Source organism: Vigna angularis, chromosome 2 (genome assembly GCF_016808095.1).
Source record: "Vigna angularis cultivar LongXiaoDou No.4 chromosome 2, ASM1680809v1, whole genome shotgun sequence".
NCBI lineage: Eukaryota > Viridiplantae > Streptophyta > Magnoliopsida > Fabales > Fabaceae > Vigna > Vigna angularis.
Genome location: NC_068971.1, coordinates 48,065,326 through 48,091,038, shown reverse-complemented (window position 1 = coordinate 48,091,038; position 25,713 = coordinate 48,065,326). Strand labels below are relative to the sequence as shown.

General features: G+C 39.8%; 1 protein-coding gene across 3 annotated transcripts in view; it reads right to left on the bottom strand.

The window, feature by feature from the left end:
- Positions 1-494: 494 nt before the first annotated feature.
- Positions 495-25,713, bottom strand: part of LOC108328957 (protein SUPPRESSOR OF QUENCHING 1, chloroplastic) — a 46,270-nt gene continuing 21,051 nt past the window's right edge. Inside the window, exons 24-28 of one of the 3 annotated variants that reach the window (XM_017562887.2) lie at positions 6,283-6,375; positions 4,269-4,305; positions 1,541-1,788; positions 1,290-1,439; positions 495-1,024 (exon numbers count right to left, since the gene is read on the bottom strand). In XM_017562887.2, the coding sequence (XP_017418376.1) occupies positions 860-1,024; positions 1,290-1,439; positions 1,541-1,788; positions 4,269-4,305; positions 6,283-6,375 (693 nt within the window). In that variant the 3' untranslated portion in view covers positions 495-859. Of the gene's footprint in view, positions 1,025-1,289; positions 1,440-1,540; positions 1,789-2,436; positions 2,544-4,268; positions 4,306-6,006; positions 6,070-6,282; positions 6,376-25,713 lie in introns of those variants that run through there. The other 2 variants (XR_001832176.2, XR_008247250.1) reach the window with 2 other exon arrangements.

Genomic DNA, 25,713 nt, shown 5'->3' with positions numbered 1-25,713 from the left:
AAAGATAATTTTTTTAATAAAAGAAATCTTGATAATGAGTCAAAGTGAAAAGACAGTATCATAATGTTTTTTTTTAAATTAAAACATTGCAATTGTAAATTGGCTTAAGAGGTTACTGTATCAATATCCCTAGAAAATGTTTCTAAACACTATTTGATTTTCCAAGAAATTAAGATGATTAATTATATAACATAATTATATTTACACTGTAGATAATATAATCTATTGCATAAACATGATTAATTATATTGTAAAATAATTGATATGTTATGTAACATAAAAATAATTATAAAAAATCATGAAAATAAAAATAATATATATATATATATATATATAATGAATAATTATTAATTATAATCACGATAATAATATTCATAATAATAATATTATTATTTAAATAAATAAAAATTTAATATTGAATAAAAATCAATTTATAACAACGATGATTATTTCATAAATGCATCATTCATGTTTTTTTTAATCTATCGTATCAATTTTCGGAAACACACGTAAAGTGTTAAACGTTCAGCATAGATATGTTTTTTTACAATAATGTTAGTATGCTCAATTATTGGCCTCCAATTATCATAACATGGATGATGCACGAGTGTCGACTTCGTAGACAATCCATCTTTGCTTATCCACAAAACAACCATTATAACAATGAATATAACTAATAAGATAAATTATTTAACATGATTACACAATGATTATTGATGACGACATCTTCAGAGAAGCGAGAAAGGTACGCAACTTACCTTGAACTTTGTTAGTTATGAACTTATGATCTGTTGTATCGGAAGAAAGATCATGACACTCAAGCATTTGAATACAATTGTCTTTTTATGGTGTCACCGACTCACCGGACAACTGTCTCCAGTAAGTTGCTGGTTGAAGTTTTGGGTTTCACAAAATGTGCGAGAGTGACGTCTGCTTTGGCAGGGCTAGAAGCACCGTCTGGGAAGGGGACCTCAAACAGCAAAGACTGGTACAAACAAACTTCATCTTCCTTGCAATAGTAAACCTGTAAAGAGAGAATGTAATCCCTTTTACGTTTATGCTCAATCAGTTTGTCCACCACCACCACCCGAGGCTATGTGAGGTGGATTTATAATTATTGCAGTTGAATACATAACAGCTAAACAAAATTGAGTTAAAAGTCAGTCAATTTTATCGCTTGATGCCATTAAACTAGAATTTCAGGGATGTGAAACTAGAATTTGAAGGCGTGAAGAAAACCTTAGTATTTCAGAGTCCAACATACTTCTGAGTTCTATAATGAGGCATACCTTGCAATTAATTCTTCCCACTGAAGCAGAGTTAGAGGATCTCTTAAAGTGAAGAGTTGCAGATCCTTCTGGACTAAGGAATCCATCGAGGGGTTCAATATTCACAGCATCTTCAGGTTCAATATCCACGCTGAATTTACTGCGTGCTTCCTGCAATGTAAAATTAGGACAATAGTCAGCGAAATATATAATCTCGCTTGTATGCAAAGAATTGAATTAGAAGTGTGTTTGAAATAAAGGAGGGTGAGGACCTTTGAGAAATGATACTCGCTTGGTAATGATATTTTAATAGACAAGTTTCCCTCATTTGATGAAATGGCATCAATCGGAATTGGCACTGTGTCGGCTGATGCTCGTCGTCTAAGACGTTTAAAAGATCTTGATTTTGGTTTAGGAGGCTGAATTCCTTTAAGCTCCAAGGTACGGAGTTCAGTTTCATCAGCGTTTAAATCTAGATATCGAATTAAGCTGTTGTTTGTGTCAGCTATAAATAATCTCCCTGAAAACAAAATACAGACAATTTATTTTTCTAAGATTAAGGTTGATTTAAAGTTAATTCATTTTAGACAAAGTAATTGAATCGAGCGATCAACAAACAGGAGAAAAGAACAAGATATGTACTTGTACTACAAAAAGGTAGTGTACGAATTCCATAATCATACATAATGTGATGACAGTTATGTCCACTTGTTAGGATAAGGCGCACAGGATTCTAAAAGACCAACCCACAAATGTTATAACACTACTATAGTTCATGTATATAAATATTTAAATGCTAAATTATACAAAATGGTCCAACAGTACGCTAGCTCTAGGTGCATGTTAAACACATTGAGATGAGGGAGAATGAATGCGATCAGATTTATTGATAAAACATACAGAACAAAAATGAAATAGTTTATTTATTTGAAGCGAGGTATATTACAATGCTTGAACATTATCGAAGGATTGCTTGTAACTGTCTAGTATACGCATGAATATTTTTATTTATAATAAAGAAGAAATATACTAATAACGAACAAAATCAATAATTAGTACAGAAATATTTGTCAAGATATTTTCCTATTTTATGTAATAAAATTCATATTATATCTTTAAAATTTCGACTTCAGCTAGAGCACATGTATTATACGAGTTAAAGAGATACCTTGAGAGATTTTGTAAGCATATTAATCAGTTGGTTGCTGAAGAGCGAAATATGCTTGGAAAGCGTAGCGGTTGCCGAAGAGTGAAAAATGCTCAAAGGCTACACAACTGCTAAAAAGGAAACAATGCTCAGGAGCGCAGTGGATTCCAAAGAGCAGAAAATGCTCAAAGGGTGACAACTTCAAACAAACAAATCTGCTCAAAGGACATGATGTGAGAGCAAAACACGGCATCTAGCAGAGTGAAAAATTACTTGAAGGGCATGGTTGTGGAAGAGCAAAATTGCTCAGAGGAAGCTAAGGCTGAGAAAAAATTTGCTCACGATCTTCAAACGAACCAAGCTATTGAATATTGAGTCATCAGTTATAAGAAAATAAGGTCTGGAGTATGGACACCACCCACTGTTGCGTGCGATACTATTGTTAGTTACCATGGCACTTGGCGTTGAAATTGAGGGCATGGTGGGGCAAGAGATGCGATTCCATGGAGGGGCAAAGTGCGATACATTTTCACACTATGCAACAAAGGAATAAGGAGTAAATGCTTGAGGAACATTAACATTCTCAGAGCCCTGGTGTCTTAGACATACTGACTTGCAACCAATAGGGCTGATCGTAATGAGGACAACGACATGTAGCAATATGACCACACCTCAACCATAATTGGCACTGTATGTTAGAGTACCAACCACCACGACCACAACCATTGCCGTTGTCATGATCCTGAGTAAAACCTCAAAAACCTTGATTCGAAGGTTCATCTTCAAAATTTTGCTTAACCTGAAGTTGCAAAGAGGATGAACTAGATTGTTGTTGCAAAGAGGATGAACTAGATTGTTGTTGCAAAGATGAACTAACGGGCATCATTTTAGAGAGTTTGACATTAGCAGAGTCCAAAAGAACTTTCTCGCAAAATTTCTCAACTTGCATCTCATGTGTGGGGATGAGTGCTACAACTTCAATGGGGAACAGTTCAAATTGGTTCTCAATCACGATAAGTGAGCAGTAATCCTATGATAGACCTTCAAGAATCACATAAATGTGTTTGTGAGGCGTAATAAGATACCAAGAGAGGCCAACAAATCGGCTAGAGCCTTGATTTGTAGTAGAAATCCTGAAATGGTTTTGGTTTCTAGTGTTGTGGATCGCAACTCAATGCGAAATTAACAAGCTTGAAAGGAACTGTTGGAGCCAAGAAAGGATCATTTGATCTTTTTGCTTCCAAGCATTGTATGTAAGATTGATATTTCCTTCACCTTATCACTTTCACAGATAAACCACAGGAATTTTTGAAAAAACAAGAAAATGCAGAAGACAACTTGCTTTGACAATAAGCTCTACTTGTTGGAGCCATAATAAGAAGTTTTTGTCATCAATTATTTTTGAAATAGTATGCGAGAAGACAATGGATGCAGAGGAAAGAGGAAAAGGATTAGGAGCCATAGCAGGACCTTCAAGCTCTGGTTGGATTGAGAGAGAGATAAACTAAATTTTGAGAAACTGAAAAGAGATATTCATTGATTTGAAACAATGACAGACAGTATTCAAACAGGATACGTAGTTACAACAAATCTAACTGCTTAACTAGAGTTTGTGACAGTTGTTACTAACAGGTATATATGCACATTTCTTTCAAAACGTTCAAGACATTTTGGGCGGTTGGAGAACTAAAAAATTTATAAAACTTGTCAACATTTTGGTCAAACAAATAAGAGTAATATGTGAAAGCCCTAAAATCAAAATCAATGAAGTACATTCCATCTTATAGACTCATTCAGAGTAATATGTGAAAGCCCTAAAATCAATGAAGTAGAAGGAAGTAAACAGAGCATACCGTTGTTCCCTTCAACAATTCCTGCCGGTTCAGAGAGCTGCGAGAAAAATGACAAAAAATATTACACACACATCTGCCTTATATTGAGAACACAGATACATCTCGTTTTATCTGCAAATAGACTTTGTGAGAAGGATGACTGAGAAAAAAGAAGCATTCAAATAAGTGAAAATTTTCTATTAAATAATAGATCTACAGAATAAAAGAACTGGAAAAAAGACTAGGTCAGATTAACAATGTCAAATAGCATAAATTTCTCAACTTTTTCCCATTTCTAGAATAGAAAAAGGAAAATAAGAAATCTCTCCAGAAGAAACTCAAAATTTGGTTTTGATCTATCCCAGTTCCACAGGACAGGCTTGCAAGGTAAGAATTATCCCCACTTATATAGAATGTGGAATTTGGATTTTTCCAAATACACCTCATCATACCCAACTCTATTGAGTTTGGTGGAGAATATACCAAGTAACCTTTTAATAGATTTAAGCTGTGATGTACGGTTCATCATATGGCTGCATATCCCTGTCTAGGACGTATCTGACACGGATACGTTTATCTGTAAAGTGTCAGCAATTAAAAATGAAAAAAAGTGCTCAGAAGTTAACACTGTTGCTTATTGGTGTAGAGCTAATAATCCTGTTTTTTAATTTGCATTGTCCTTTGGTTTAAACCTTGATAAGCCTTGATCTGAAAAGACTTTATTACCCATGCTGAATAAGGCAACACGTCCCAGGATCCCACTCTACCCGTTTTTCCTAAACTAAGCCTTAGATATAACATTCAACTAATATATATAACAGTGGCAATTTTTCTTATAGTCCTTTTTTTTCTTTTCAGTCTTATATTTAACTATCATTATTTTTATTTTTATATTATTCCAACATACATAAAATATATCATTTTTATGATTTATTCCATAAAATCATTTGCAGGATTTGATATTTGAGTACTGCATAATTAAAAAAAAAAAGCACTGTGACAAGAAATGTAGATAGAAACAATTGCAACTCACCATTTAGATAATATTTAATAAGAATTTTCAATTTTAATATGATTTTTAAAAAGTTATAATAATATTTATTTTATTTTGTGAACTATATACATGTATATATCTTTAAATGTATCTCAATTAATCGTATCCTATATTTATAAAGATGAGACAAATCGCAGTATTTGATACATGTATCCAATACTCATCGTATCCACAGTTGAAAATGAGACTGATTTATTATTCTCAATCATAAAAAATATATTCTCATATCCTCTATTTGTAATAATCTAATTCTCCTAAAAAGGGAAATAGAGAAACTAGGAAAACAAAATAAAATAAAAGATTATATATCTATATCCTAATTAGGAAGATTCTAAAGATATTTTCTCCAATTACAACAATATCCATCAATCACAAGTAGATACCATCTTAAAACTTGGATAGAATCTAAGTCAATCCTACAAAGATTGGCTTATAAGACTAGAGTTTATCCCTACTTATATATTCTTTTAAGGCTCTATCTTTAGTCAACGAGGAACAACTTAGGGGTTTCCCCAACAAAGAAAAAAAAATAACAAAAGGAACATAAATCACATCAGTAGAATAATTCCCAGGAAACCTGTTGCACATTTCAAGATAGTGCAAATATCATTTAGTATTATCAAGCAGCATCAATACATTTGTGGTGCTTTTATCTGGTAGTCTAGTGATCATTAAAAAACTTGAAGAATAAAAGGAAGAGAACACCTGATATTACAAATCCCATCATTTATACTGCTTCATCAGCTTGAGATCATGCAAACCTATGCACTATAAGCCAACAAAAACTATGCCATTAAATTCATTCTACCTTTGAAACAGTTGGCAGTTGCTCACTTACATGTATTAAAATGAAAGAGAAAAAGGAATCAAAGCGGTATGTCTTCAATGGATGATTCACCATTTTATAACAAGAATATAAACTGGAATTTGTACGCCAACTAGGAGATGATTAAGGAAAATAGCATAAAACATTTTACCAACCTGAGCTTTTACAGCCGTTCCATCTTTGAAACCAGCTTTTCCAGTTCCTGCAATGGTGCTAACTCTTTTACTAGTTGGATCTAGCTTCTTGATCTGATAATTTAAAACACATAACAAAGGGAAAGAAATTGTGTCTAAGTGAGGTGTTTCATGTATGATTCCAAAGCTCCAAAAGATATCTTTGATGACATAATCTAAGTATCTGACTATGTTTAACATTAAATCATGTATGAGACGTAACTACATATGTAAAAAAATAATAAGCTACCCTCGCAAGATTTCACATAAAAAAGGTTAAAGTATTTGTTGTAATTTGAGATAATATCTTTAGAATCTTCTTAATTAGAGGAAATAGATATATAATTTTTTATTTTTTTTTATTTTCCTAGATTTTCTAGTTTTCCTATTTCTCTTTTTAGGATAATTAGATTATTACAGATAGAGGGTATGAGAATGTATTTTTTATGATTGAGAATAATAAATGACTCTTATTTTCAACTTGGTATCATAGCTTGTCTGATCCGCTTCCGCTGTCTTTGCTGTCTGCCGGCAGTCGGCCGACATGGCCGTCGACGGCCCCCTTAAAGTCTCTTCTTTAACATGTGATTTTAATGCGCTTCAATTGCTCTAGTCAAGTTGCCTTAGAATTCTGGCCTTTTTTTTTCCAGTATTACCAAATACAAAGTTTGTTTGAGTATGATCAAAATGGGATTCAAACTCATTCCCTTTCGGACCAGTAGCTGAAACTGGTGCTTTAGATCTATTGATGCCCAATCAATTTTGGCTCCTTTTGGCATTCTTATTGACTACCAGTTGAATCAAAGAGACCGAAAGTCTCTTCTTCTGGGAACCATGAAAGGCCACTGACTTCACTGTTAATTCTGCTGTGCAACGCTGCTCTCAGCCGTCGACCACCGCCGGCCACCGCCGCAGTTTCAACCAGTGACCAGCGGATCTGGATCGTCTCTTCAAGCGACGGCCAACCGTGCCGGTTCCGATGGCTACTTCTCATTCACGCGCCGCCACGAGCGCCAAATCAGGCCGATAGTCGCCGTCACCGTCGTCATTTTCTCCGACGAAGATAAGGGTTGGGTGCGCCTCAAGGAGCACGACTCAACCCTGGTAATCCACCTCCCAGAAGCCTTCGCATGCGCCGCCTTTCTTCGGCTGGTCTCGGGTGCGTGTTCGTCACGCACCACCCTCCCCATGTCGGAATCACACCGCGCCGCTTCCGGTCGTGTTGCCAGACCTCCATGTCTGTAATATGCTCCTTCTGATATGTCACTTTAACGCCATCATCTCGCCATTGTACTAAATCGCTGGGATATACTTCATGACCTGCTCTCGATAGGGAGACCTCTTTCAACGCCATCGCGTCAGTTCTTTCCTCTTCATTACGAAGGGTTCTCTACCTCTCCATTCGTTTCTGTTTCTCGAGCAACAGTGCTTCGTTCTGCTGCTACCACAGTCGGCGTCGGCGCAGTCAGTCGCCATAGTTGCAGTCAGTTGTTGTAACCTTTGCGGTTTGTCGCTGCCGCCTAAATAAGCTGTATCATTTTCTTTGGTCAAGATTAAGAGTGCCTCATGAAGTGCACTGGCCGTCGTTTCCGCTGTTTGCCGTGAGGGGAAATATTTTCAGCCCGTGCAGAGAACTTCCTTCTTGGGCTAGAGTTTAGCCTGTACTTCTTGTGATACAGTGTTAAGTATCACCATTTAGGAATAGTCCCAATCTTTGGTGTTTTTGGTTTCTGCCAATGCCTTGTTGTAACAGCTCACTGAGAGTTGTTCTATGAGACTACCCGCTGATTTGACTCGTTCGATGTTAGGGGTTTCAGATTTGTCCCCAAGTACGAATCGGTTCTCACCCGTTCTTTCACCTTCACGTCATTGACGTGTGTTCAATCGTGAGGGGAAGAAAAGTTTCAGCCGTCACAGGGTAGTTAGTCCCTGAAGGTTTGTTGCTATTTCAGCCGCTGTAGGGTGGTTAAGTCCCTATAGGTTTGTTGTTGTTAGCCACTGCAGGCAGTTCAGTTCCTGCAGGTTGGTTGTTGTTAGGGCAGTTAAGTCCCTAAAGGTTCGTTTTTGTTAGGGCAATTAAGTACCTAAAGGTTCGTTATTGTTAGGGCAGTTAAGTCCCTTAAGGTTCGTCGTTGTTAGGGCAGTTAAGTCCCTTAAGGTTCGTTGTTGTTCAGGGTGGTTAAAGTCCCTACAGGTTTGTGGTTGTTAGCCTTTGCAGGCCTCCCATCTGTTACTCGTGGAAATCAAGTTCTTTAAGTTCACTATTGATGGCAATTCAATCCCTGCAGTTTGTTGCTGTTCGCCACTGGAGGCCCTTCATCTGTTCTTGTAGTTTGATGTTTTTTGCTGCTACAAGTCATCTCATCCATTTTTGATGGAAATCTCTCCCGTCCATTGCTGTCCAAGTTGAAGTTTCATGGTGCTAGTTCACCCTCGTCCATTGTTGTCCAAGTTGAATTTTCATGGTGCTAGTTTGCCCTCGTCCATTGCTGTCCAAGATGAAGTTTCATTGTGCTAGTTCGCTTTTGTCCATTGTTGTCCAATTTGGTTTATTGACGTTCTCTACAATTGAGTTTGACTATTCCAAGCTTGGTTCATACAATCTTGTATGATCCAGCTTGAGGGAAAGTGTTGTAATTTGAGATAATATCTTTAGAATCTTCCTAATTAGAGGTGTGAAATAGTAGAGAAGATTAGGAGAAATCTCCCTTATGTGTTTAGCATACACATAGGGTAGTTTATTTATAATGTAAGATAAGGGTTAAACCCTAAATACAGAATGGGCTAAGCCCAATTAACATAAACACACAACTTAACATCTAACACTCCCCCTCAAGCTGGAGCATATAAATCATATGTTCCAAGCTTGTTACAAAGATAGTCAATTCTAGGTCCTCGTAAGGACTTGGTGAATATATCTGCCAACTGGTTGCTTGAGTTAACGAACTCAGTCTTGATATCTCCTGATATGATATTTTTTCTAATAAAATGACAATCAACTTCAATGTGCTTGGTTCTCTCATGGAAGACAGGGTTAGAGCTAATATGAAGAGCAACTTGATTATCACATATAAGTGTCATGTGAGTGACATCTCCAAATTTCAATTCACTAAGTAATTGTTTAAGCCACACAAGCTCGCAAGTAGCAGATGCCATAGCTCTATATTCTGCTTCTGCGCTGGACCTTGCCACAACACTTTGCTTCTTACTTTTCCAAGATATCAGGTTGCCACCAATAGAGACACAATATCCAGAAGTAGACCTCCTATCAGAAGGGGAACCAGCTGATAACGGTAATTTTTACCATTATCTTTGAACCAATTCTTGTACCAAATCTACCCTTTTTAAGCTTGAAACATGTTTAATCCTCCCTTTTCATCTAAGTTTGCGAATAAGTCTAGCTTAAGCGTTACATACAAGTTTTCATCATTTAATTCCTCAAATTTGTAGGCGAATTGCAAGCTGTTAGAGAAGTACTGTATTTACCAAGAATGGGAGCAAGAAAAGGATTCAAAAGTAGGATCTGATGGAGCAGGAAAGGAAGTTCACGCCTAAAAGCCCAAGAAGAAGGAAGCAGGATACATTTTCTGCGCAAGCCTCGCGCCTGGGCGCGGCCAAAAGGGCGCTTGGGCGCGACCATATGCGCGAGCTCCGCGCCCAGGCGCGACCATCTGCGCGAGCTCCGCGCCTGGGCGCGAGAAAGAGGGCGCCCGGGCGCGACCTTCTGCGAGAGCTTCGCGCCTGGGCGCGACTGAGGAGGGGCGCCCGGGCGCGAACTCTGCTGACCTGGAACCCTAGATCTATTTAAAGCATTCTGTAACTGAGGGTGGTATATTCTTGGCGGCTGGAGCTTGGAACACCATTTTCGGACCTAAGGGAGCTGGTTTTGGGCAGTGGAAACTCTCCATCCTTCCTCCTTGGATCCCCATTCTTCCATTTTTTCTCCATTGTAAGCTCAAGTTCTCCATGACTATGGAGAACTAATTTCATTTTGTTGGGGAATGATGTAGTTACGAAACTTTCATGTAAATGCACTTGAGTTTAATGAATTTAAGCTTCCTTCAATTGATTGTGAGTGTTTAATTTCCTTCTCTTAAAGCTTGTTGTGACTTGATCAACCATAACATGATTCTAAGATTTGCTAGATATTGGAAAGTATTGTGTGGATCTTGAACTGGAATTAACACCTAAAGGAGATAGTATCTAGGAATGGAGCTTGATGCTTTAGTTGTCTTAAACCTTTAATCGTAATGCAGATGAACTTTCTAGGTTACCAAGGAATTGGGATTGAAAGAAGTGAGTCTAGGCTTTTTCTACCAAGGAATTGGGTCTAAGTATAATTGGAAGGTTGACAAACGCAATTAATTGATGAAGTAGTGATGTGCATTTGCATGATAGCGTAGTAATTACAATCATTCTCCAACATCTCATCCATATTGTTTCATTATCCATTAACCATTTTCCAATCTTTTAGCCTTTAAGACGTTCATTTTATCACTTATATTTGAATTGGAATTTTATTACACTTGAATCATACCAAAATGATGTATTCTTAGTCTAAGTTAGTTAACTTTTTATACGGTTTTAAGGTATTACACGAGTCTCTTGGGAAACGATATCCGGTCTTACCGGTTTTATTACTTAGAACGATTTGGTACACTTGCCAATGAGTTAACAAGTTTTTGGCGCCGTTGCCGGGGACTCGGTGTTAATACTTTACTGTTGTGTAATTCTTAACCAACTTAGGCTTTATTCTTTATATTCTTTATACTGTGAATAAATTTGTTTTAGTGATATTAAAGTTAATCTTGTGCTCTAGTATTGTTGTTTTAGTGAATGCAGAGAAAAATTCGTACTAGAAGCACACCATCACTTGAACCTCTTCTATTGGATCCTGAAGTTGAAAAGACAGCAAGAAGAAACAATAGCCAAAGAAGGAGAGAAAACAGAACTTCGAGAAACATTTCTCCCGCACCTGTAATCTCTGAGCAACCAAACTCTTCCACAGCTCATCAGGAAATGGGGGATATGAATGACGATATGAATGGCAATGGTGATAGACAAGCAAGGCGCACCTTGGAAGACTACTCTACTTTTGCAGGACCGCTCCACTTTAATAGTATTGCTCGACCACGGGTAAATGCTGTGAACATGGAAATGAAGCCTGCTCTCATCCATCTGGTGCAGAGTAATCAATTCAATGGCCTATCACACGAGAATCCTTATAATCATTTGGCAACTTTCTTGGAAATTTGCAACACTGTAAAGATCCATCAAGTGCCAGATGAGGCAATAAGGCTCAGTTTATTTCCATTCTCCTTGGGAGGTAATGCGAAGATGTGGCTAAACTCTTTCCCTGAAAATAGTTTCACTACTTGGGAGGATGTTGTGGCAAAATTCCTCAACAAATTCTTTCCACAGTCCAAGGTTAACAAAGGGAAGCAGGAGATTTCATCTTTTCAGCAGGATGTCAATGAGACTCTGAGTCAAGCCTGGGACAGATTCAAAGGGCTACTGAGAAAGACACCCACTCATGGGTTTGATGAGCCTACTGTTCTCAACATGTTTTTGGGAGGATTGAGATCCCAAACCAAATTGATGTTGGATGCCTCAGCTGGAGGAAATATCCGTTGGAAGACACCAGAAGAAGCTCATGAGCTAATAGAAAACATGGCTGCAAATGACAGTGAATTGCAGAATGAAAGGGCTCAGCAAAAAGGCGTGTTTCAACTACAATCTCAGGATGCTCTACTAGCCCAAAACAAGATAATGACCCAACAGCTTGAAGCTCTCATGAACAAACTCTCTCAATTGCCAAAAGAACTCCAGAATGTTTCACAAGCCCAACATCAAGGGTGTGAATTGTGTGGTGGAGAACATGCTAATGGTCATTGTGCTATGCAGGTCAATACCCAAGAAGACGTGAACTATATGGGTAATCAAAACCGTAACAATCAATATAATCAAGGATGGAGACCGCACCCAAGCATGGGCCAAGGACAAGCTGGACCTTCAAACAGACCACCTCAACAACAATACCAATCACACCCCTCTCTATCAGATAGGACCTCTAAGTTGGAGGACACTCTTCAACAATTCATGCAAGTATCCATCTCCAACCACAAAAGCACGGAAGCATCCATAAGGAATTTGGAGATACAAGTTGGCCAACTGGCCAAGAAGCTAGAAGAAAAACCTGATAAGAGTTTTGGAGCTAATACTGAAACCAACCCAAAGGAGGAGTGCAAGGCAATCACTACAAGAAGTGGTAAGTTGTTAGTGAGTGGAGAGAAAAAGAACTCAGAAGAGAGTGATGAAAGAAAAGATGAAAATGAGACAAAGAGTGAGAATAGAAAAGCAGAGAATGAGAGAAAAGAAAATGAGAATAGTGTTAGTGGAGAGAAAGAAAAAGAAGAAGAGGATGAGAGAAGAAAAAGAAAAGAAAAAGAAGTTGAGAGGCCCCTTCCCTATCCACAAATATATACAAGAAAGGATAAAGAAAAGCAGTTTGGACGTTTCATGGATATCTTCAAGCAATTGGAGATAAAAATACCATTCTCAGAAGCACTACAACAAATGCCGGCCTATGCAAAATTCATGAAGGAACTCCTCACTAAAAAGAGGAAATACATTGAGGAAGAGACCATTGAAGTTCAAGGTAACTGCAGTGCCATTATCCAGAAGCTCCTCCCTCCTAAATTCAAGGATCCTGGTAGCTTCACCATTCCCTGCACTATAGGTAAGCTAGCTATTGGAAAAGCATTGATCGATTTGGGTGCAAGCATCAATTTGATGCCTTTCTCTTTATTTGAGAAAATTGGAGAGCTTGAACTCAAACCTACTCGGATGAGCCTACAATTGGCAGACAGATCCATCAAGTATCCACTTGGTGTAGTGGAGGATGTTCTTGTACGAGTAGATAAATTTGTGTTTCCAGTGGATTTCGTTATCATGGAAATGGAGGCGGATGTGGAGGTACCACTCATCCTTGGAAGGCCATTCATGAAGACGGCAAGAGTTCTCATTGATGTTGATGATGGTAAGCTCAAGGTGAGGGTGGAAGATGAAGAGGTGAATTTCAATGTTTTTGAAGCAATGTCTCACCCCAGTGATGAGGGAGCTTGCTTTCAAGTTGATGTGCTTGACGAAGCCTGCGTAACGGTAGAAAGGGAGATACATGTGTCGTCCCCGCTGATAAAAACACTCATAGATGCACGTGAATCTCTCAATGAAGAAGAAGAGAAAATGATTGAAGAACGTTTAACAGATTTGGATGTGCTGAAGGAGATCCCATCTAATGAGGTACAGATCGAAGATATAAAGACTGATGTCATGATGGAAGAGAAGAAGCTTGAACTAAAAATTTTACCCTCTCATTTAAAGTATGTTTTTCTAGATGAGGGTAACAACAAGCCTGTGATTATCAGCAGCTCCTTATCATCTGCTGAAGAGAAAAAGTTGATCGAAGTGTTGAAAAGAAACAAAGGAGCTGTAGGATGGTCTATCTCTGATTTAAAGGGGATAAGTCCAACCTATTGCATGCACCGTATTTTTATGGAAGATGATTTTAAACCAGCAACTCAACCTCAAAGAAGGCTAAATCCAGTCATGAAAGAGGAGGTGAGAAAAGAGGTTCTCAAGCTTCTTGAGGCAGGGATCATTTATCCTATCTCTGATAGCACATGGGTAAGTCCTGTGCAAGTGGTCCCGAAGAAGGGCGGCATGACAGTCATATGTAATGAGAAAAATGAGCTTATACCTACACGAACTGTCACTGGTTGGAGAATGTGCATTGACTACCGGAAGTTGAATAAGGCCACAAGAAAAGACCATTTTCCACTCCCCTTTATGGATCAAATGCTGGAAAGATTAGCAGGGCAAGCTTTCTACTGCTTTTTGGACGGTTATTCTGGCTATAATCAAATAGCTGTAGATCCAAAAGATCAAGAAAAGACCGCATTCACGTGCCCCTTCGGTATATTCGCTTATAGAAAGATGCCTTTTGGGCTTTGCAATGCCCCTGCCACCTTTCAAAGATGCATGCAAGCTATATTCTCCGATCTTGTGGAGAAATGTATAGAAGTCTTCATGGATGACTTCTCAGTATTTGGAAGCTCATTTGACTTATGTCTGGCAAATTTGGAAACAGTTTTGAAGAGATGCATCCAAACCAACCTCATTCTTAACTGGGAAAAATGTCACTTCATGGTGACGGAAGGGATTGTTCTGGGGCATAAAATTTCTTCCAAAGGAATTGAAGTGGACATAGCTAAAGTGGAAGTCATTGAAAAGCTTCCACCACCAACTAATGTGAAAGGAATTCGAAGCTTTCTTGGGCATGCTGGCTTTTATAGAAGATTCATTCAAGATTTCTCCAAGATTGCTAAGCCCTTAAGCAATCTCCTTGTAAAAGATACACCATTTGAACTGAATGAAGAATGCTTGAAGGCATTTGAAGCATTGAAAGCCAAGCTAATTTCCGCTCCGGTGATCATATCTCCTGATTGGAACAAAGATTTTGAATTAATGTGTGATGCTAGTGATTATGCTATTGGTGCAGTGCTCGGACAGAGAAAAGAGAAAGTGTTCCACACAATCTACTATGCAAGCAAGGTCTTGAATGGAGCTCAACTAAAGTATGCAACCACGGAAAAGGAGTTTCTTGCCATAGTGTATGCATTAGAGAAATTCAGACCCTATCTCATAGGTTCAAAGGTGATTATTTACACTGACCATGCTGCTATCAAGTATTTGCTTACCAAGCCTGATTCCAAACCAAGATTGATAAGATGGGTTCTTATGTTGCAAGAATTTGATTTGGAGATCAGAGATAAGAAAGGAAGCGAAAATGTCATTGCTGATCATCTCTCAAGACTTGTCAATGATGAAGTTACAACTAAAGAAAGAGAAATCCGTGAAGAGTTTTATGATGAGAACTTGATGATGGTCCAACAAAGGCCCTGGTTTGCTGACATAGCTAATTTCAAAGCTGCGGGAATCCTTCCAGATGATCTTTCATGGCAACAAAAGAAGAAATTCTTAAATGATGCTAAGCAGTTTGTTTGGGATGACCCCTATTTATTCAAACTAGGAGCTGACAATCTCTTGAGGCGGTGTGTTACTGAAGAAGAATCAGCAGGAATCTTGTGGCATTGCCATAATTCACCCTATGGAGGACACTTCAATGGTGAAAGAACAGCTGCCAAAGTCCTCCAATCTGGATTTTACTGGCCTACTATATTCAAGGATGCTTATGCCCAAGCCAAGCGTTGTGATAAATGTCAAAGAGTGGACACTATCTCAAGAAGGCATGAAATGCCACTACAAAGCATCCTGGAAGTTGAGGTTTTTGATTGCTGGGGTATTGATTTTGTCGGTCCCCTACCTTCATCTTATACTAATGAGTATATTCTGGTTGCAGTAGATTATGTTAGCAAATGGGTGGAAGCAGTAGCATGCCAAAAGAATGATGCAACCACTGTGATTAAATTCTTGAGGAAAAACATATTTTCAAGATTTGGGGTGCCAAGAATTCTTATCAGCGACGGAGGATCACATTTCTGCAACTATCAGCTTGAAAAGGTACTAAAAAACTATGAGGTGAAACATAAAGTTGCTTCCCCATATCATCCTCAAACCAATGGGCAAGCGGAAGTATCAAACAGAGAAATCAAGAGGATTCTAGAGAAAACTGTTTCTTCTTCCAGGAAAGATTGGTCATTAAAACTGGATGATGCTCTGTGGGCCTACAGGACTGCAATGAAAACACCTGTTGGGATGACTCCCTTTCAACTAGTCTATGGCAAATCTTGTCATTTACCGGTGGAGATGGAGCACAAAGCTTATTGGGCCCTGAAGTTCTTGAACTTTGATTCTACCTTATCTGCAGAAAAGAGGAAGTTACAATTACAGGAGTTGGAGGAAATGAGATTGACAGCTTATGATAACTCCAAGAATTACAAAGAGAAGGTTAAGTTGTATCATGACAAAAAGCTCTTAAAGAGAGAGTTTCAACCTGGCCAACAAGTTTTACTCTTCAATTCCAGATTCAAGATTCTTCAAGGCAAATTGAAATCAAAGTGGTCTGGACCGTTCATCATAAAGGAGGTAAAGCCCCATGGGGCTATTGAGTTGGTTAACCCTGCAGCAGATGATCCAAACAAAAGTTGGGTGGTAAATGGACAGAGGCTGAAACAGTACCTAGGCGGTGAGATTCAGCGTCTCACAACAATCATTCACCTCTCAGATCCATGAGCATCAGTGTGTCAAGCTAATGACGTTAAACAAGCGCTTACTGGGAGGCAACCCAGCTTTCTAACCTTCTTTCAGTGTTATTTTGTTATTTGTGTGTGTTGTTGATTGTTTGTTTGTGTTTTAGCACTTGTTAAAATTTTGTCTGTGAGGAAGTATGTTACTGTTTTGTGTAGCTTGAGATGTGTATGATGTGATTGTGTTGTGTCTTGATTTTTTATTGCTTGTTTTGGAGAATGTTGAAAATTTGTGAAATTAAACACCTTCAAAATGATTCTTCAAGTGAATTTCCCTTATTGAAGATTTAAGCAAACGTGTTTGATAAAAATAAGGTGTTCTGGGGTGTTTTGAGAGCTAGAGAATGCAAAAATCAGAAAATGGTACTGTGAGTTGAGCCATTCTGCAGTCTGCTGAAATTCTGCAGAATTCACGCCCAAGCCCCCCTGACCAGGCGCGCCCAGGCGCGAGACATCAGCGTGCTGGTCGCGCCCGGGCGCGAGAAAGAGGGCGCCCGGGCGCGACATGTGCAGGCCCAAATTCTTCTGATTTTAAGTCCACAGTGGTCTGATGTCCCTCATTTTCAAACCCTAATTTCCAGCCCTCTCTCTCTCGTGCCTACTCTCTCCAAAACCCCAAAACCACCATACCCTTCCATCTAAGCCACACAAACTACCACCAATCAACAACATTCCCACTCACCATTGTGGCCTCTCTCACTTAGTAAACCTATTCCCAACTCAACCCACCCACTCAACTTTATCACTTCCATTGTGAACTCTCATACCCACTCATTCTCATCACCAAAAATCTGTTTTCTTTGGGTAATCAAGGTCAAGCTCTCAACTCTCTCAAGATCCCCAAATTCAAGTTCAAATTCAATTCTCCAAATCAAGTAGGTTTTGCTTTCGTATGCTTCTTTTGAAATTCCTTTGCTTTCATGTGTTGATTGTTGTTTGAATTAGACTAGGATTGTACAATTGAACTGCTTGAATGCTTGATTGATGATTGAAAAACTGGAAAAAAACCCACTGCCATTGAGTTCTGCACTCTGCAGAAACTCGCGCCCGGGCGCCCCTTGCAGGTCGCGCCCAGGCGCGACTGGCTCGGCCAAAATTGTGGCCATGCTTTGATCTTCATTTGTTTTTCCATTTTCTCTGTTTCATCCATGCTTTGACTGCTTTGTTTTAGTTTGTGTGTTTAATTGAATTGCTTGTGTGTTGGCTTGCTTTCTAAAACCACAAAAATCACCAAAATAGGTAACCAAAAAGGCAAAATTCTGCAGAAAATTTCATGCAGAAGTCGCGCCCGGGCGCCCCTAGCAGGTCGCGCCTGGGCGCGACTGGTTCGGCCAGAATTTGCCAAAAGTTGAGCTTTTCATGCGTTTTGTTTATTTTTGTCTTTTGATTTCCTTGTAATTGTTTGTGATTGAGTGTCCTAATTGTTTGTGTTTGCTCGTGAGCCATGAATGCACAACCGATGCACAAACGTTACATATCAATTTGATTTTTCTGTGTCTCCTCCTCACATTAACAATCTTTGCATGTTTGTGCAGAAATGGCCTCTGTTTCAGGAACAAAAAGAATCAAAACTACAGCAACAAAGAGGCAGAAGCAAAAGAAGAACTCCAAACCTCAAACCTTCCTCTCTCAGAGACACAAGAAAAATTTTGAGGAGTCTCAAAACAGACGGCTCCTTATGGAAAGAGTAGTAGAACAGCTACCTCTGGAGGAACCTCAATTTGCCCAAGAGGTGTGGCGTCGACACTGGAGCAATCTTATCTCCTTCCCTGAACCGGCTAATATTGATGTAGTCCGGGAATTCTATGCTAATGCTCGCAGCTATTTAGACGAACCACAACCGTTCACAAGTTATGTGCGAGGGAGGCCAGTAGCTTTTGATGCAAATACAATCAACTCTTTCTTGAACACTCAGTGGCCAGGGGGCAATTCAACATGTCATTACTCAGACGCAAACAGAACAAATTTTGCAGGGATAGACTATGAGGAGGTTGAGAGGACCTTGTGCCTCCCCAGAGGACGCTTTCATAGAAACAGACAGGGACAACCATTGCATATCAAGCGTTCCTTTCTTACACCTCTCTCCAAATATTGGATGGCCTTCATACATGCCAACATATCTCCGTGCTCCCATATGTCTGACCTCAATGTGAGTAGAGCACTCCTCCTTTTCCTTATATTGCAGGGTAAGCCAATCAATGTGGGTAACATTATTGCACACGAGATCAATGACTGTGCCAATACTGCACTGAGCAACACTCCACTAGGCCACCCATCTCTGATCACTCACCTATGTGAGATTGCTGGGGTTGATACTTCACTGCCTCCATTTGAGAAACCAAGGAAAACCATTGATCGGTCCTATTACCTGCAATACTGCTTAATTGATGAGGACGGTCAGAACATTCCTGCACCCCAGCCCCCACGAAGGCATCGGAGAAATCAGCCTGACCCACCTGCACAGCCTGAAGAAGACGGCCCACAAAACCCCTTCAATATGGCCAACCTCAATGCTAAGCTGGAAGCACTCCACAGGATGGGCCTTGCTCACGCAGACATGATGCGTCAGGTCTACGCCTCCTCTCACCCAGGTTTCATGACTTCTGAGGAATATGCTGCAAGAGTAGCTTGGCCTGGGGACCAGACCTCTACTGATGGGGGAGCTGGAACATCTTCTGGAGCTCAAGCAATGGAAGAGGATCAATCTGAAGAAGAAGATGAGGAGGAGCAATCTGAAGAGGAAGAGGAGGAGGAGCAATCTGAAGAGGAAGAAGAAGTGGAGGACACTGAGAGTGATTCTTGAGGAGACAGATGAGACAATGAAACGGGCAACTTTCATCTCTTTCATAAACAATTACTACTTTCATGCTTTAAATTCCGTAGTTAATTTTATTTCAGCACTCGTACTTTTGAACTTGGTTGAATGAACATGTTGATGAAAATGTTTCGAACTTGACTTGATTAGAAATCGCTTATGTTTGCTTTTACTCTGTGAGACTTTGAAATTAGGCTCGATTTGGGTAGTTTCTTTTCACTGTGGTTACGCTCGACTGAATGAATTTCATGCGCTGTTCTTCTTGTGATTAATATGCATGGCATTGTGTTTGAAAACAAATTTGGAACCCTATGTAACCTAGTGAGATTTTGTGCTCCAGAATTATTGTTGAATGATATCACCTTAGAAGCATAATTGAGTTTTGCCTGATTTTCTCTGAAGTGGATCATTTACTTGTTCAATACACATGATCAAGGTTGTCTTGTTCTCCCTTTGTTGTCTTAACTTCTTGAACCCAAAGCCTATTGTAACCTTTTGTAGCCCATCCATGAACCTTAAAAAGCAATCCGAAAAATTTGTAATCCCTCTACCTTAAGTTAAGATGAGCATTCAAGTGGGGTACAGGAAAATGGTTCAAGTTTGGGGTATTTGAGGTGACATGTGATTTGACTTTAAGAGTCAAAAAAAAAAAAAAAAAAAAAAAAAAAAAAAAAAAAAATTTAAAAGTACTACAAAAAGGGAAAAAGAAGTAAGATTTGCTTACAATTGGTGGAAGTACGCGAGACTTTGTTATATTGTGCTAAAATGAATGCTCTCTTAGTATTAGTTTTGCCTAGAAAAACCAAAGCTCCTTCTTAACCTAACCCTTGTATAGCCTTGAATGTTCTTGTACTTCAAATTTATAGGTAAGTGTGTTCATTGTAAGGGAAATGAAAGGCAAAGTTCAATTGTGTGATATTGTGATGTTTGAGTGAGAGACGCACATCCCCATACACCTGTGTAAGTGAGTGAAACAGTTTCTTTTCAGAGGAAGGGTTCCATGTTAGTTAAGAAAATACTATTGCCATGTGTGTTGGTCCCTCATAGAACAAAGCTGTTGTTTAAATTCTGTAAGTTTGTGAGTACCACCAGTGAAAGTTTCACCTCTTGTGACAAAAATCTAGTCAACATGATGAGCAAGCATGATTGAATTTTATTCTTGTTTAGTGATGAAGCATTAGAGTTGTTTGTTTGTTCAAACCAGTTCATTTGTTTGTTTTTCTGCTTGAGGACAAGCAAGATTTCAAGTTTGGGGTTGTGATAACGGTAATTTTTACCATTATCTTTGAACCAATTCTTGTACCAAATCTACCCTTTTTAAGCTTGAAACATGTTTAATCCTCCCTTTTCATCTAAGTTTGCGAATAAGTCTAGCTTAAGCGTTACATACAAGTTTTCATCATTTAATTCCTCAAATTTGTAGGCGAATTGCAAGCTGTTAGAGAAGTACTGTATTTACCAAGAATGGGAGCAAGAAAAGGATTCAAAAGTAGGATCTGATGGAGCAGGAAAGGAAGTTCACGCCTAAAAGCCCAAGAAGAAGGAAGCAGGATACATTTTCTGCGCAAGCCTCGCGCCTGGGCGCGGCCAAAAGGGCGCTTGGGCGCGACCATATGCGCGAGCTCCGCGCCCAGGCGCGACCAAGAGGGCGCCCGGGCGCGACCATCTGCGCGAGCTCGCGCCTGGGCGCGAGAAAGAGGGCGCCCGGGCGCGACCTTCTGCGAGAGCTTCGCGCCTGGGCGCGACTGAGGAGGGGCGCCCGGGCGCGAACTCTGCTGACCTGGAACCCTAGATCTATTTAAAGCATTCTGTAACTGAGGGTGGTATATTCTTGGCGGCTGGAGCTTGGAACACCATTTTCGGACCTAAGGGAGCTGGTTTTGGGCAGTGGAAACTCTCCATCCTTCCTCCTTGGATCCCCATTCTTCCATTTTTTCTCCATTGTAAGCTCAAGTTCTCCATGACTATGGAGAACTAATTTCATTTTGTTGGGGAATGATGTAGTTACGAAACTTTCATGTAAATGCACTTGAGTTTAATGAATTTAAGCTTCCTTCAATTGATTGTGAGTGTTTAATTTCCTTCTCTTAAAGCTTGTTGTGACTTGATCAACCATAACATGATTCTAAGATTTGCTAGATATTGGAAAGTATTGTGTGGATCTTGAACTGGAATTAACACCTAAAGGAGATAGTATCTAGGAATGGAGCTTGATGCTTTAGTTGTCTTAAACCTTTAATCGTAATGCAGATGAACTTTCTAGGTTACCAAGGAATTGGGATTGAAAGAAGTGAGTCTAGGCTTTTTCTACCAAGGAATTGGGTCTAAGTATAATTGGAAGGTTGACAAACGCAATTAATTGATGAAGTAGTGATGTGCATTTGCATGATAGCGTAGTAATTACAATCATTCTCCAACATCTCATCCATATTGTTTCATTATCCATTAACCATTTTCCAATCTTTTAGCCTCTAAGACGTTCATTTTATCACTTATATTTGAATTGGAATTTTATTACACTTGAATCATACCAAAATGATGTATTCTTAGTCTAAGTTAGTTAACTTTTTATACGGTTTTAAGGTATTACACGAGTCTCTTGGGAAACGATATCCGGTCTTACCGGTTTTATTACTTAGAACGATTTGGTACACTTGCCAATGAGTTAACACCAGCCCAATCAGCATCTGAATAGCAAACGATTTTTGTATCGTTGTTAGGGCCATATAGCAAACCTTTTCCAGGTGATCCTTTAATATACTTCAGTATGCGAACAACTGCATCCCAATGATCTTCACATGGGGAGTTTAGAAATTGACTCACCACACTAACTGCGAAGGAAATGTCAGGACGCATAACAGTAAGATAGTTTAATTTGCCAACTAATCTTCTGTACCGTTCAGGATCTGAGAAAGGCTCCCCCTGATTTCGTAGGAGTTTGATGTTAGGGTCCATAGGTGTCTCAATAGATTTACACTTCATTAACCCTGTTTCCTCCAAGATGTCTAACGCATACTTCCTCTGAGATATGACAATACCATCATTGGATTGTGCTACTTCAATACCCAAAAAGTACCGGAGTTTGCCAAGATCTTTGGTTTGAAAATGATGACAAAGGTGTTGTTTCATCTGAGAGATGCCGAGATAGTCACTTCTTGTGAGAACAATATCATCGACATACACTATTAAGTAAATACATCCAGCACTTGAGTGGCGATAGAACACTGAATGATCCGCTTCACTGCGAGACATACCAAATTGTTGAACAACACAGCTGAATTTACCAAACCAGACCCGAGGAAATTGTTTTAGGCCATATAAGGATTTGCGAAGACGACATACCAATCCAGATGACTCCCCCTGAGCAACAAAGCCAGGCGGTTGCTCCATATAAATTTCTTCATGCAAATAACCATTTAGGAAAGCATTTTTGACATCAAGTTGGTAAAGAGGCCATTGTCGAAGAGCGGCCATGGCAATGAATAGGCGAACAGAGGTCATTTTTGCCACTGGAGAAAAAGTATCACCATAATCCAAACCAAAAATCTGTGTGTAGCCTTTGGCAACCAGTCGAGCTTTCAGACGATCAATTGTGCCATCAGGGCCAACCTTGACAGCATACACCCACCTGCAACCAACAACAGACTTTCGAGATGGTAATTGGACAAGCTCCCAAGTTCCACTTTTCTGTAAAGCACTTAATTCATCCAGCATAGCCTGACGCCAGCCAGGATGAGTTAAGGCATCACCCACAGATTTAGGAATTGACACAGAAGAAATAGATGAGAGACAAGTGTAAAAAGATGGAGATAATCTGTGGTAACTAAGAACAGTATAATGGGGGGAAGGGTTACGGGTAGAGCGTATACCTTTACGGAGGGCAATAGGCAAGTCAGACTCATTTGCTGGAGCCGGAGGAGACACAGGAGGCGGCACTGGAAGTGAGTCATGAGGGAGACAATTGCGGCGACTATAAACCTGAAGGGGTGGTGGTGAAGGACGATCCTGTGGTGAATGAGAGTCTAAAGAAGGAGGAGACAAAATGGGTGGAGCATCACCAGGAGGATCACAGATAAGAGGAATATCAACAGTAACAGGGAGAAGTACAGAACTAGAAGATAGATGTGTAAAGTAAAAAGAAGATTCATCAAAAGTGACATCAGCAGAGATAAAATGACGATTGAGGGAAGGGGAAAAACACTTATAGCCCTTTTGTGACCGTGGAAATCCTAAGAAGACACATTTGTGAGACCTAGGAGATAACTTATCAAGACCAGGACTAAAATCATGAACAAAACATGTAGACCCAAAAACTCTAAGAGGTAATGGATGTAAAGGGTCTTGAGGAAATAAGATAGAATGAGGGATTTTGTTATCTAGGACAGAAGATGGCATGCGGTTGATAAGATAACATGCCGTGAGAACAGCATCACCCCAAAAACGTGAGGGTACTTGACCATGAATGAGAAGGGTACGAGTTGTTTCAATAAGGTGTCTATTCTTGCGCTCAGCCACCCCATTTTGTTGAGGGGTATAGGCACATGAGGTTTGGTGAAGAATGCCATGAGAAGCCATAAAATGTTTAAACGGTTGAGAAAGGTATTCACGGCCATTATCACTGCGTAAAGTGCGAATAAAAACCCCAAACTAAGTTTTTATTTCATTGAAAAATAGAAAACAACTCAGAACGATTCTTCATGAGAAACAACCAAGTACATCTGGAATAGTCATCAATAAAGGTACCAAAATATTGAAATCCTAAAGTTGACTTAACACGACTAGGTCCCCAAATATCAGAATGAACCAATGAAAAGGGGGATGACGCTCGTTGTGAAACACTACGAGGAAAGGAACTACGAGTATGTTTACCTAACTGACAAGACTCACACGACAAACTTGATAATTTCGACAGACTCGGAACAAGTTGCTGCAGTTTGGCAAGACTGGAATGACCTAACTGAGCATGTAGAAGGGATGGTGACTCCATGATTACGCCAGCATGTGGAGAAGGGCTGAGATGATATAGGCCATGAGACTCACATCCTGTGCCAATCATGTGTTTCGAACTCCAGTCCTGCAACCAAACAAAATCTTTGGTAAATGAAATAACACAATTAAGGGAACGAGTTAGACGACTTACGGACAATAAGTTAAAAGGAGACCCAGGGACATAAAGTACATTATCAATGGATATGGACGAAAAAATATGAACAGTACCAATACCATGAGATGAGACTCTAGACCCATCAGTCATCGTTACCGAGGGTAAATTATCTGGACATGACAAGGAAGAAAACAAGGACTTGTTACCAGTGATATGATCGGTGGCGCCTGAGTCAAGGACCCAAGATCCGAGAGAGTGAGTCAGACCAACAAAAGGAGTACCTGTGCGTATAACAGAAGCAGATGTAGTGGAACTAGAGTGCTGACGGTCCTCATACCATCTGAGAAATTCCTGAAAGAGTACAGCAGACGGTGATCGGGGAGGTGGATCAGAATTAGCCATTGCTATAGGTTGAGGAGGACGTCCATGAAGCGCATAACATCTATCAATTTTGTGGCCTAGCTTGCCACAGTGGTCACATTTTGGACGTCCTTTACCTGGCTGGCGAGACCGACTCCGATCATCAAGTTGGACAGCCATACTGAGGGAGAAACCCTAAAAAAAAATCCAAAGTGCTCCAATTGACGCAACGACAACAGATCCAGAAAGAGGACGAGGAGGCGAGCACGACGGTCCTGGTCGGGGGCGGATCTCGCCGGCACGCGCGGCGAGAAGCGGCGGATCTGGTGACCTTTGCGGCGGCGCGTGGAGGTGCGTGGGTGGTCTGTTCGCCGCGATTTTTGTACCACGGTGGTCACCCGGCCGAGACGATTCCGATGGTGTGGTCGTCGATCGATTCTGGAACTCTGGCGACGGTGGCGGCGGCGATGGCAGCGACGGTGGCGGCGGCGACGGCGACGGCAGCAACGGCAACGGCGGTGGCGATGGGTACCGGAGACTGTGGAACTAGCTGGAACAAAACCTAAGCTCTAGATACCATGTGAAATAGTAGAGAAGATTAGGAGAAATCTCCCTTATGTGTTTAGCATACACATAGGGTAGTTTATTTATAATGTAACCCTAAATACATAATGGGCTAAGCCCAATTAACATAAACACACAACTTAACATCTAACAAGAGGAAATAGATACATAATTTTTTATTTTATTTTATTTTCCTAGATTTCCTAGTTTCCCTATTTCCCTTTTTAGGAGAATTAGATTATTACAAATAGAGGGTATGAGAATGTATTTTTTATGATTGAGAATAATAAATGACTTTTATT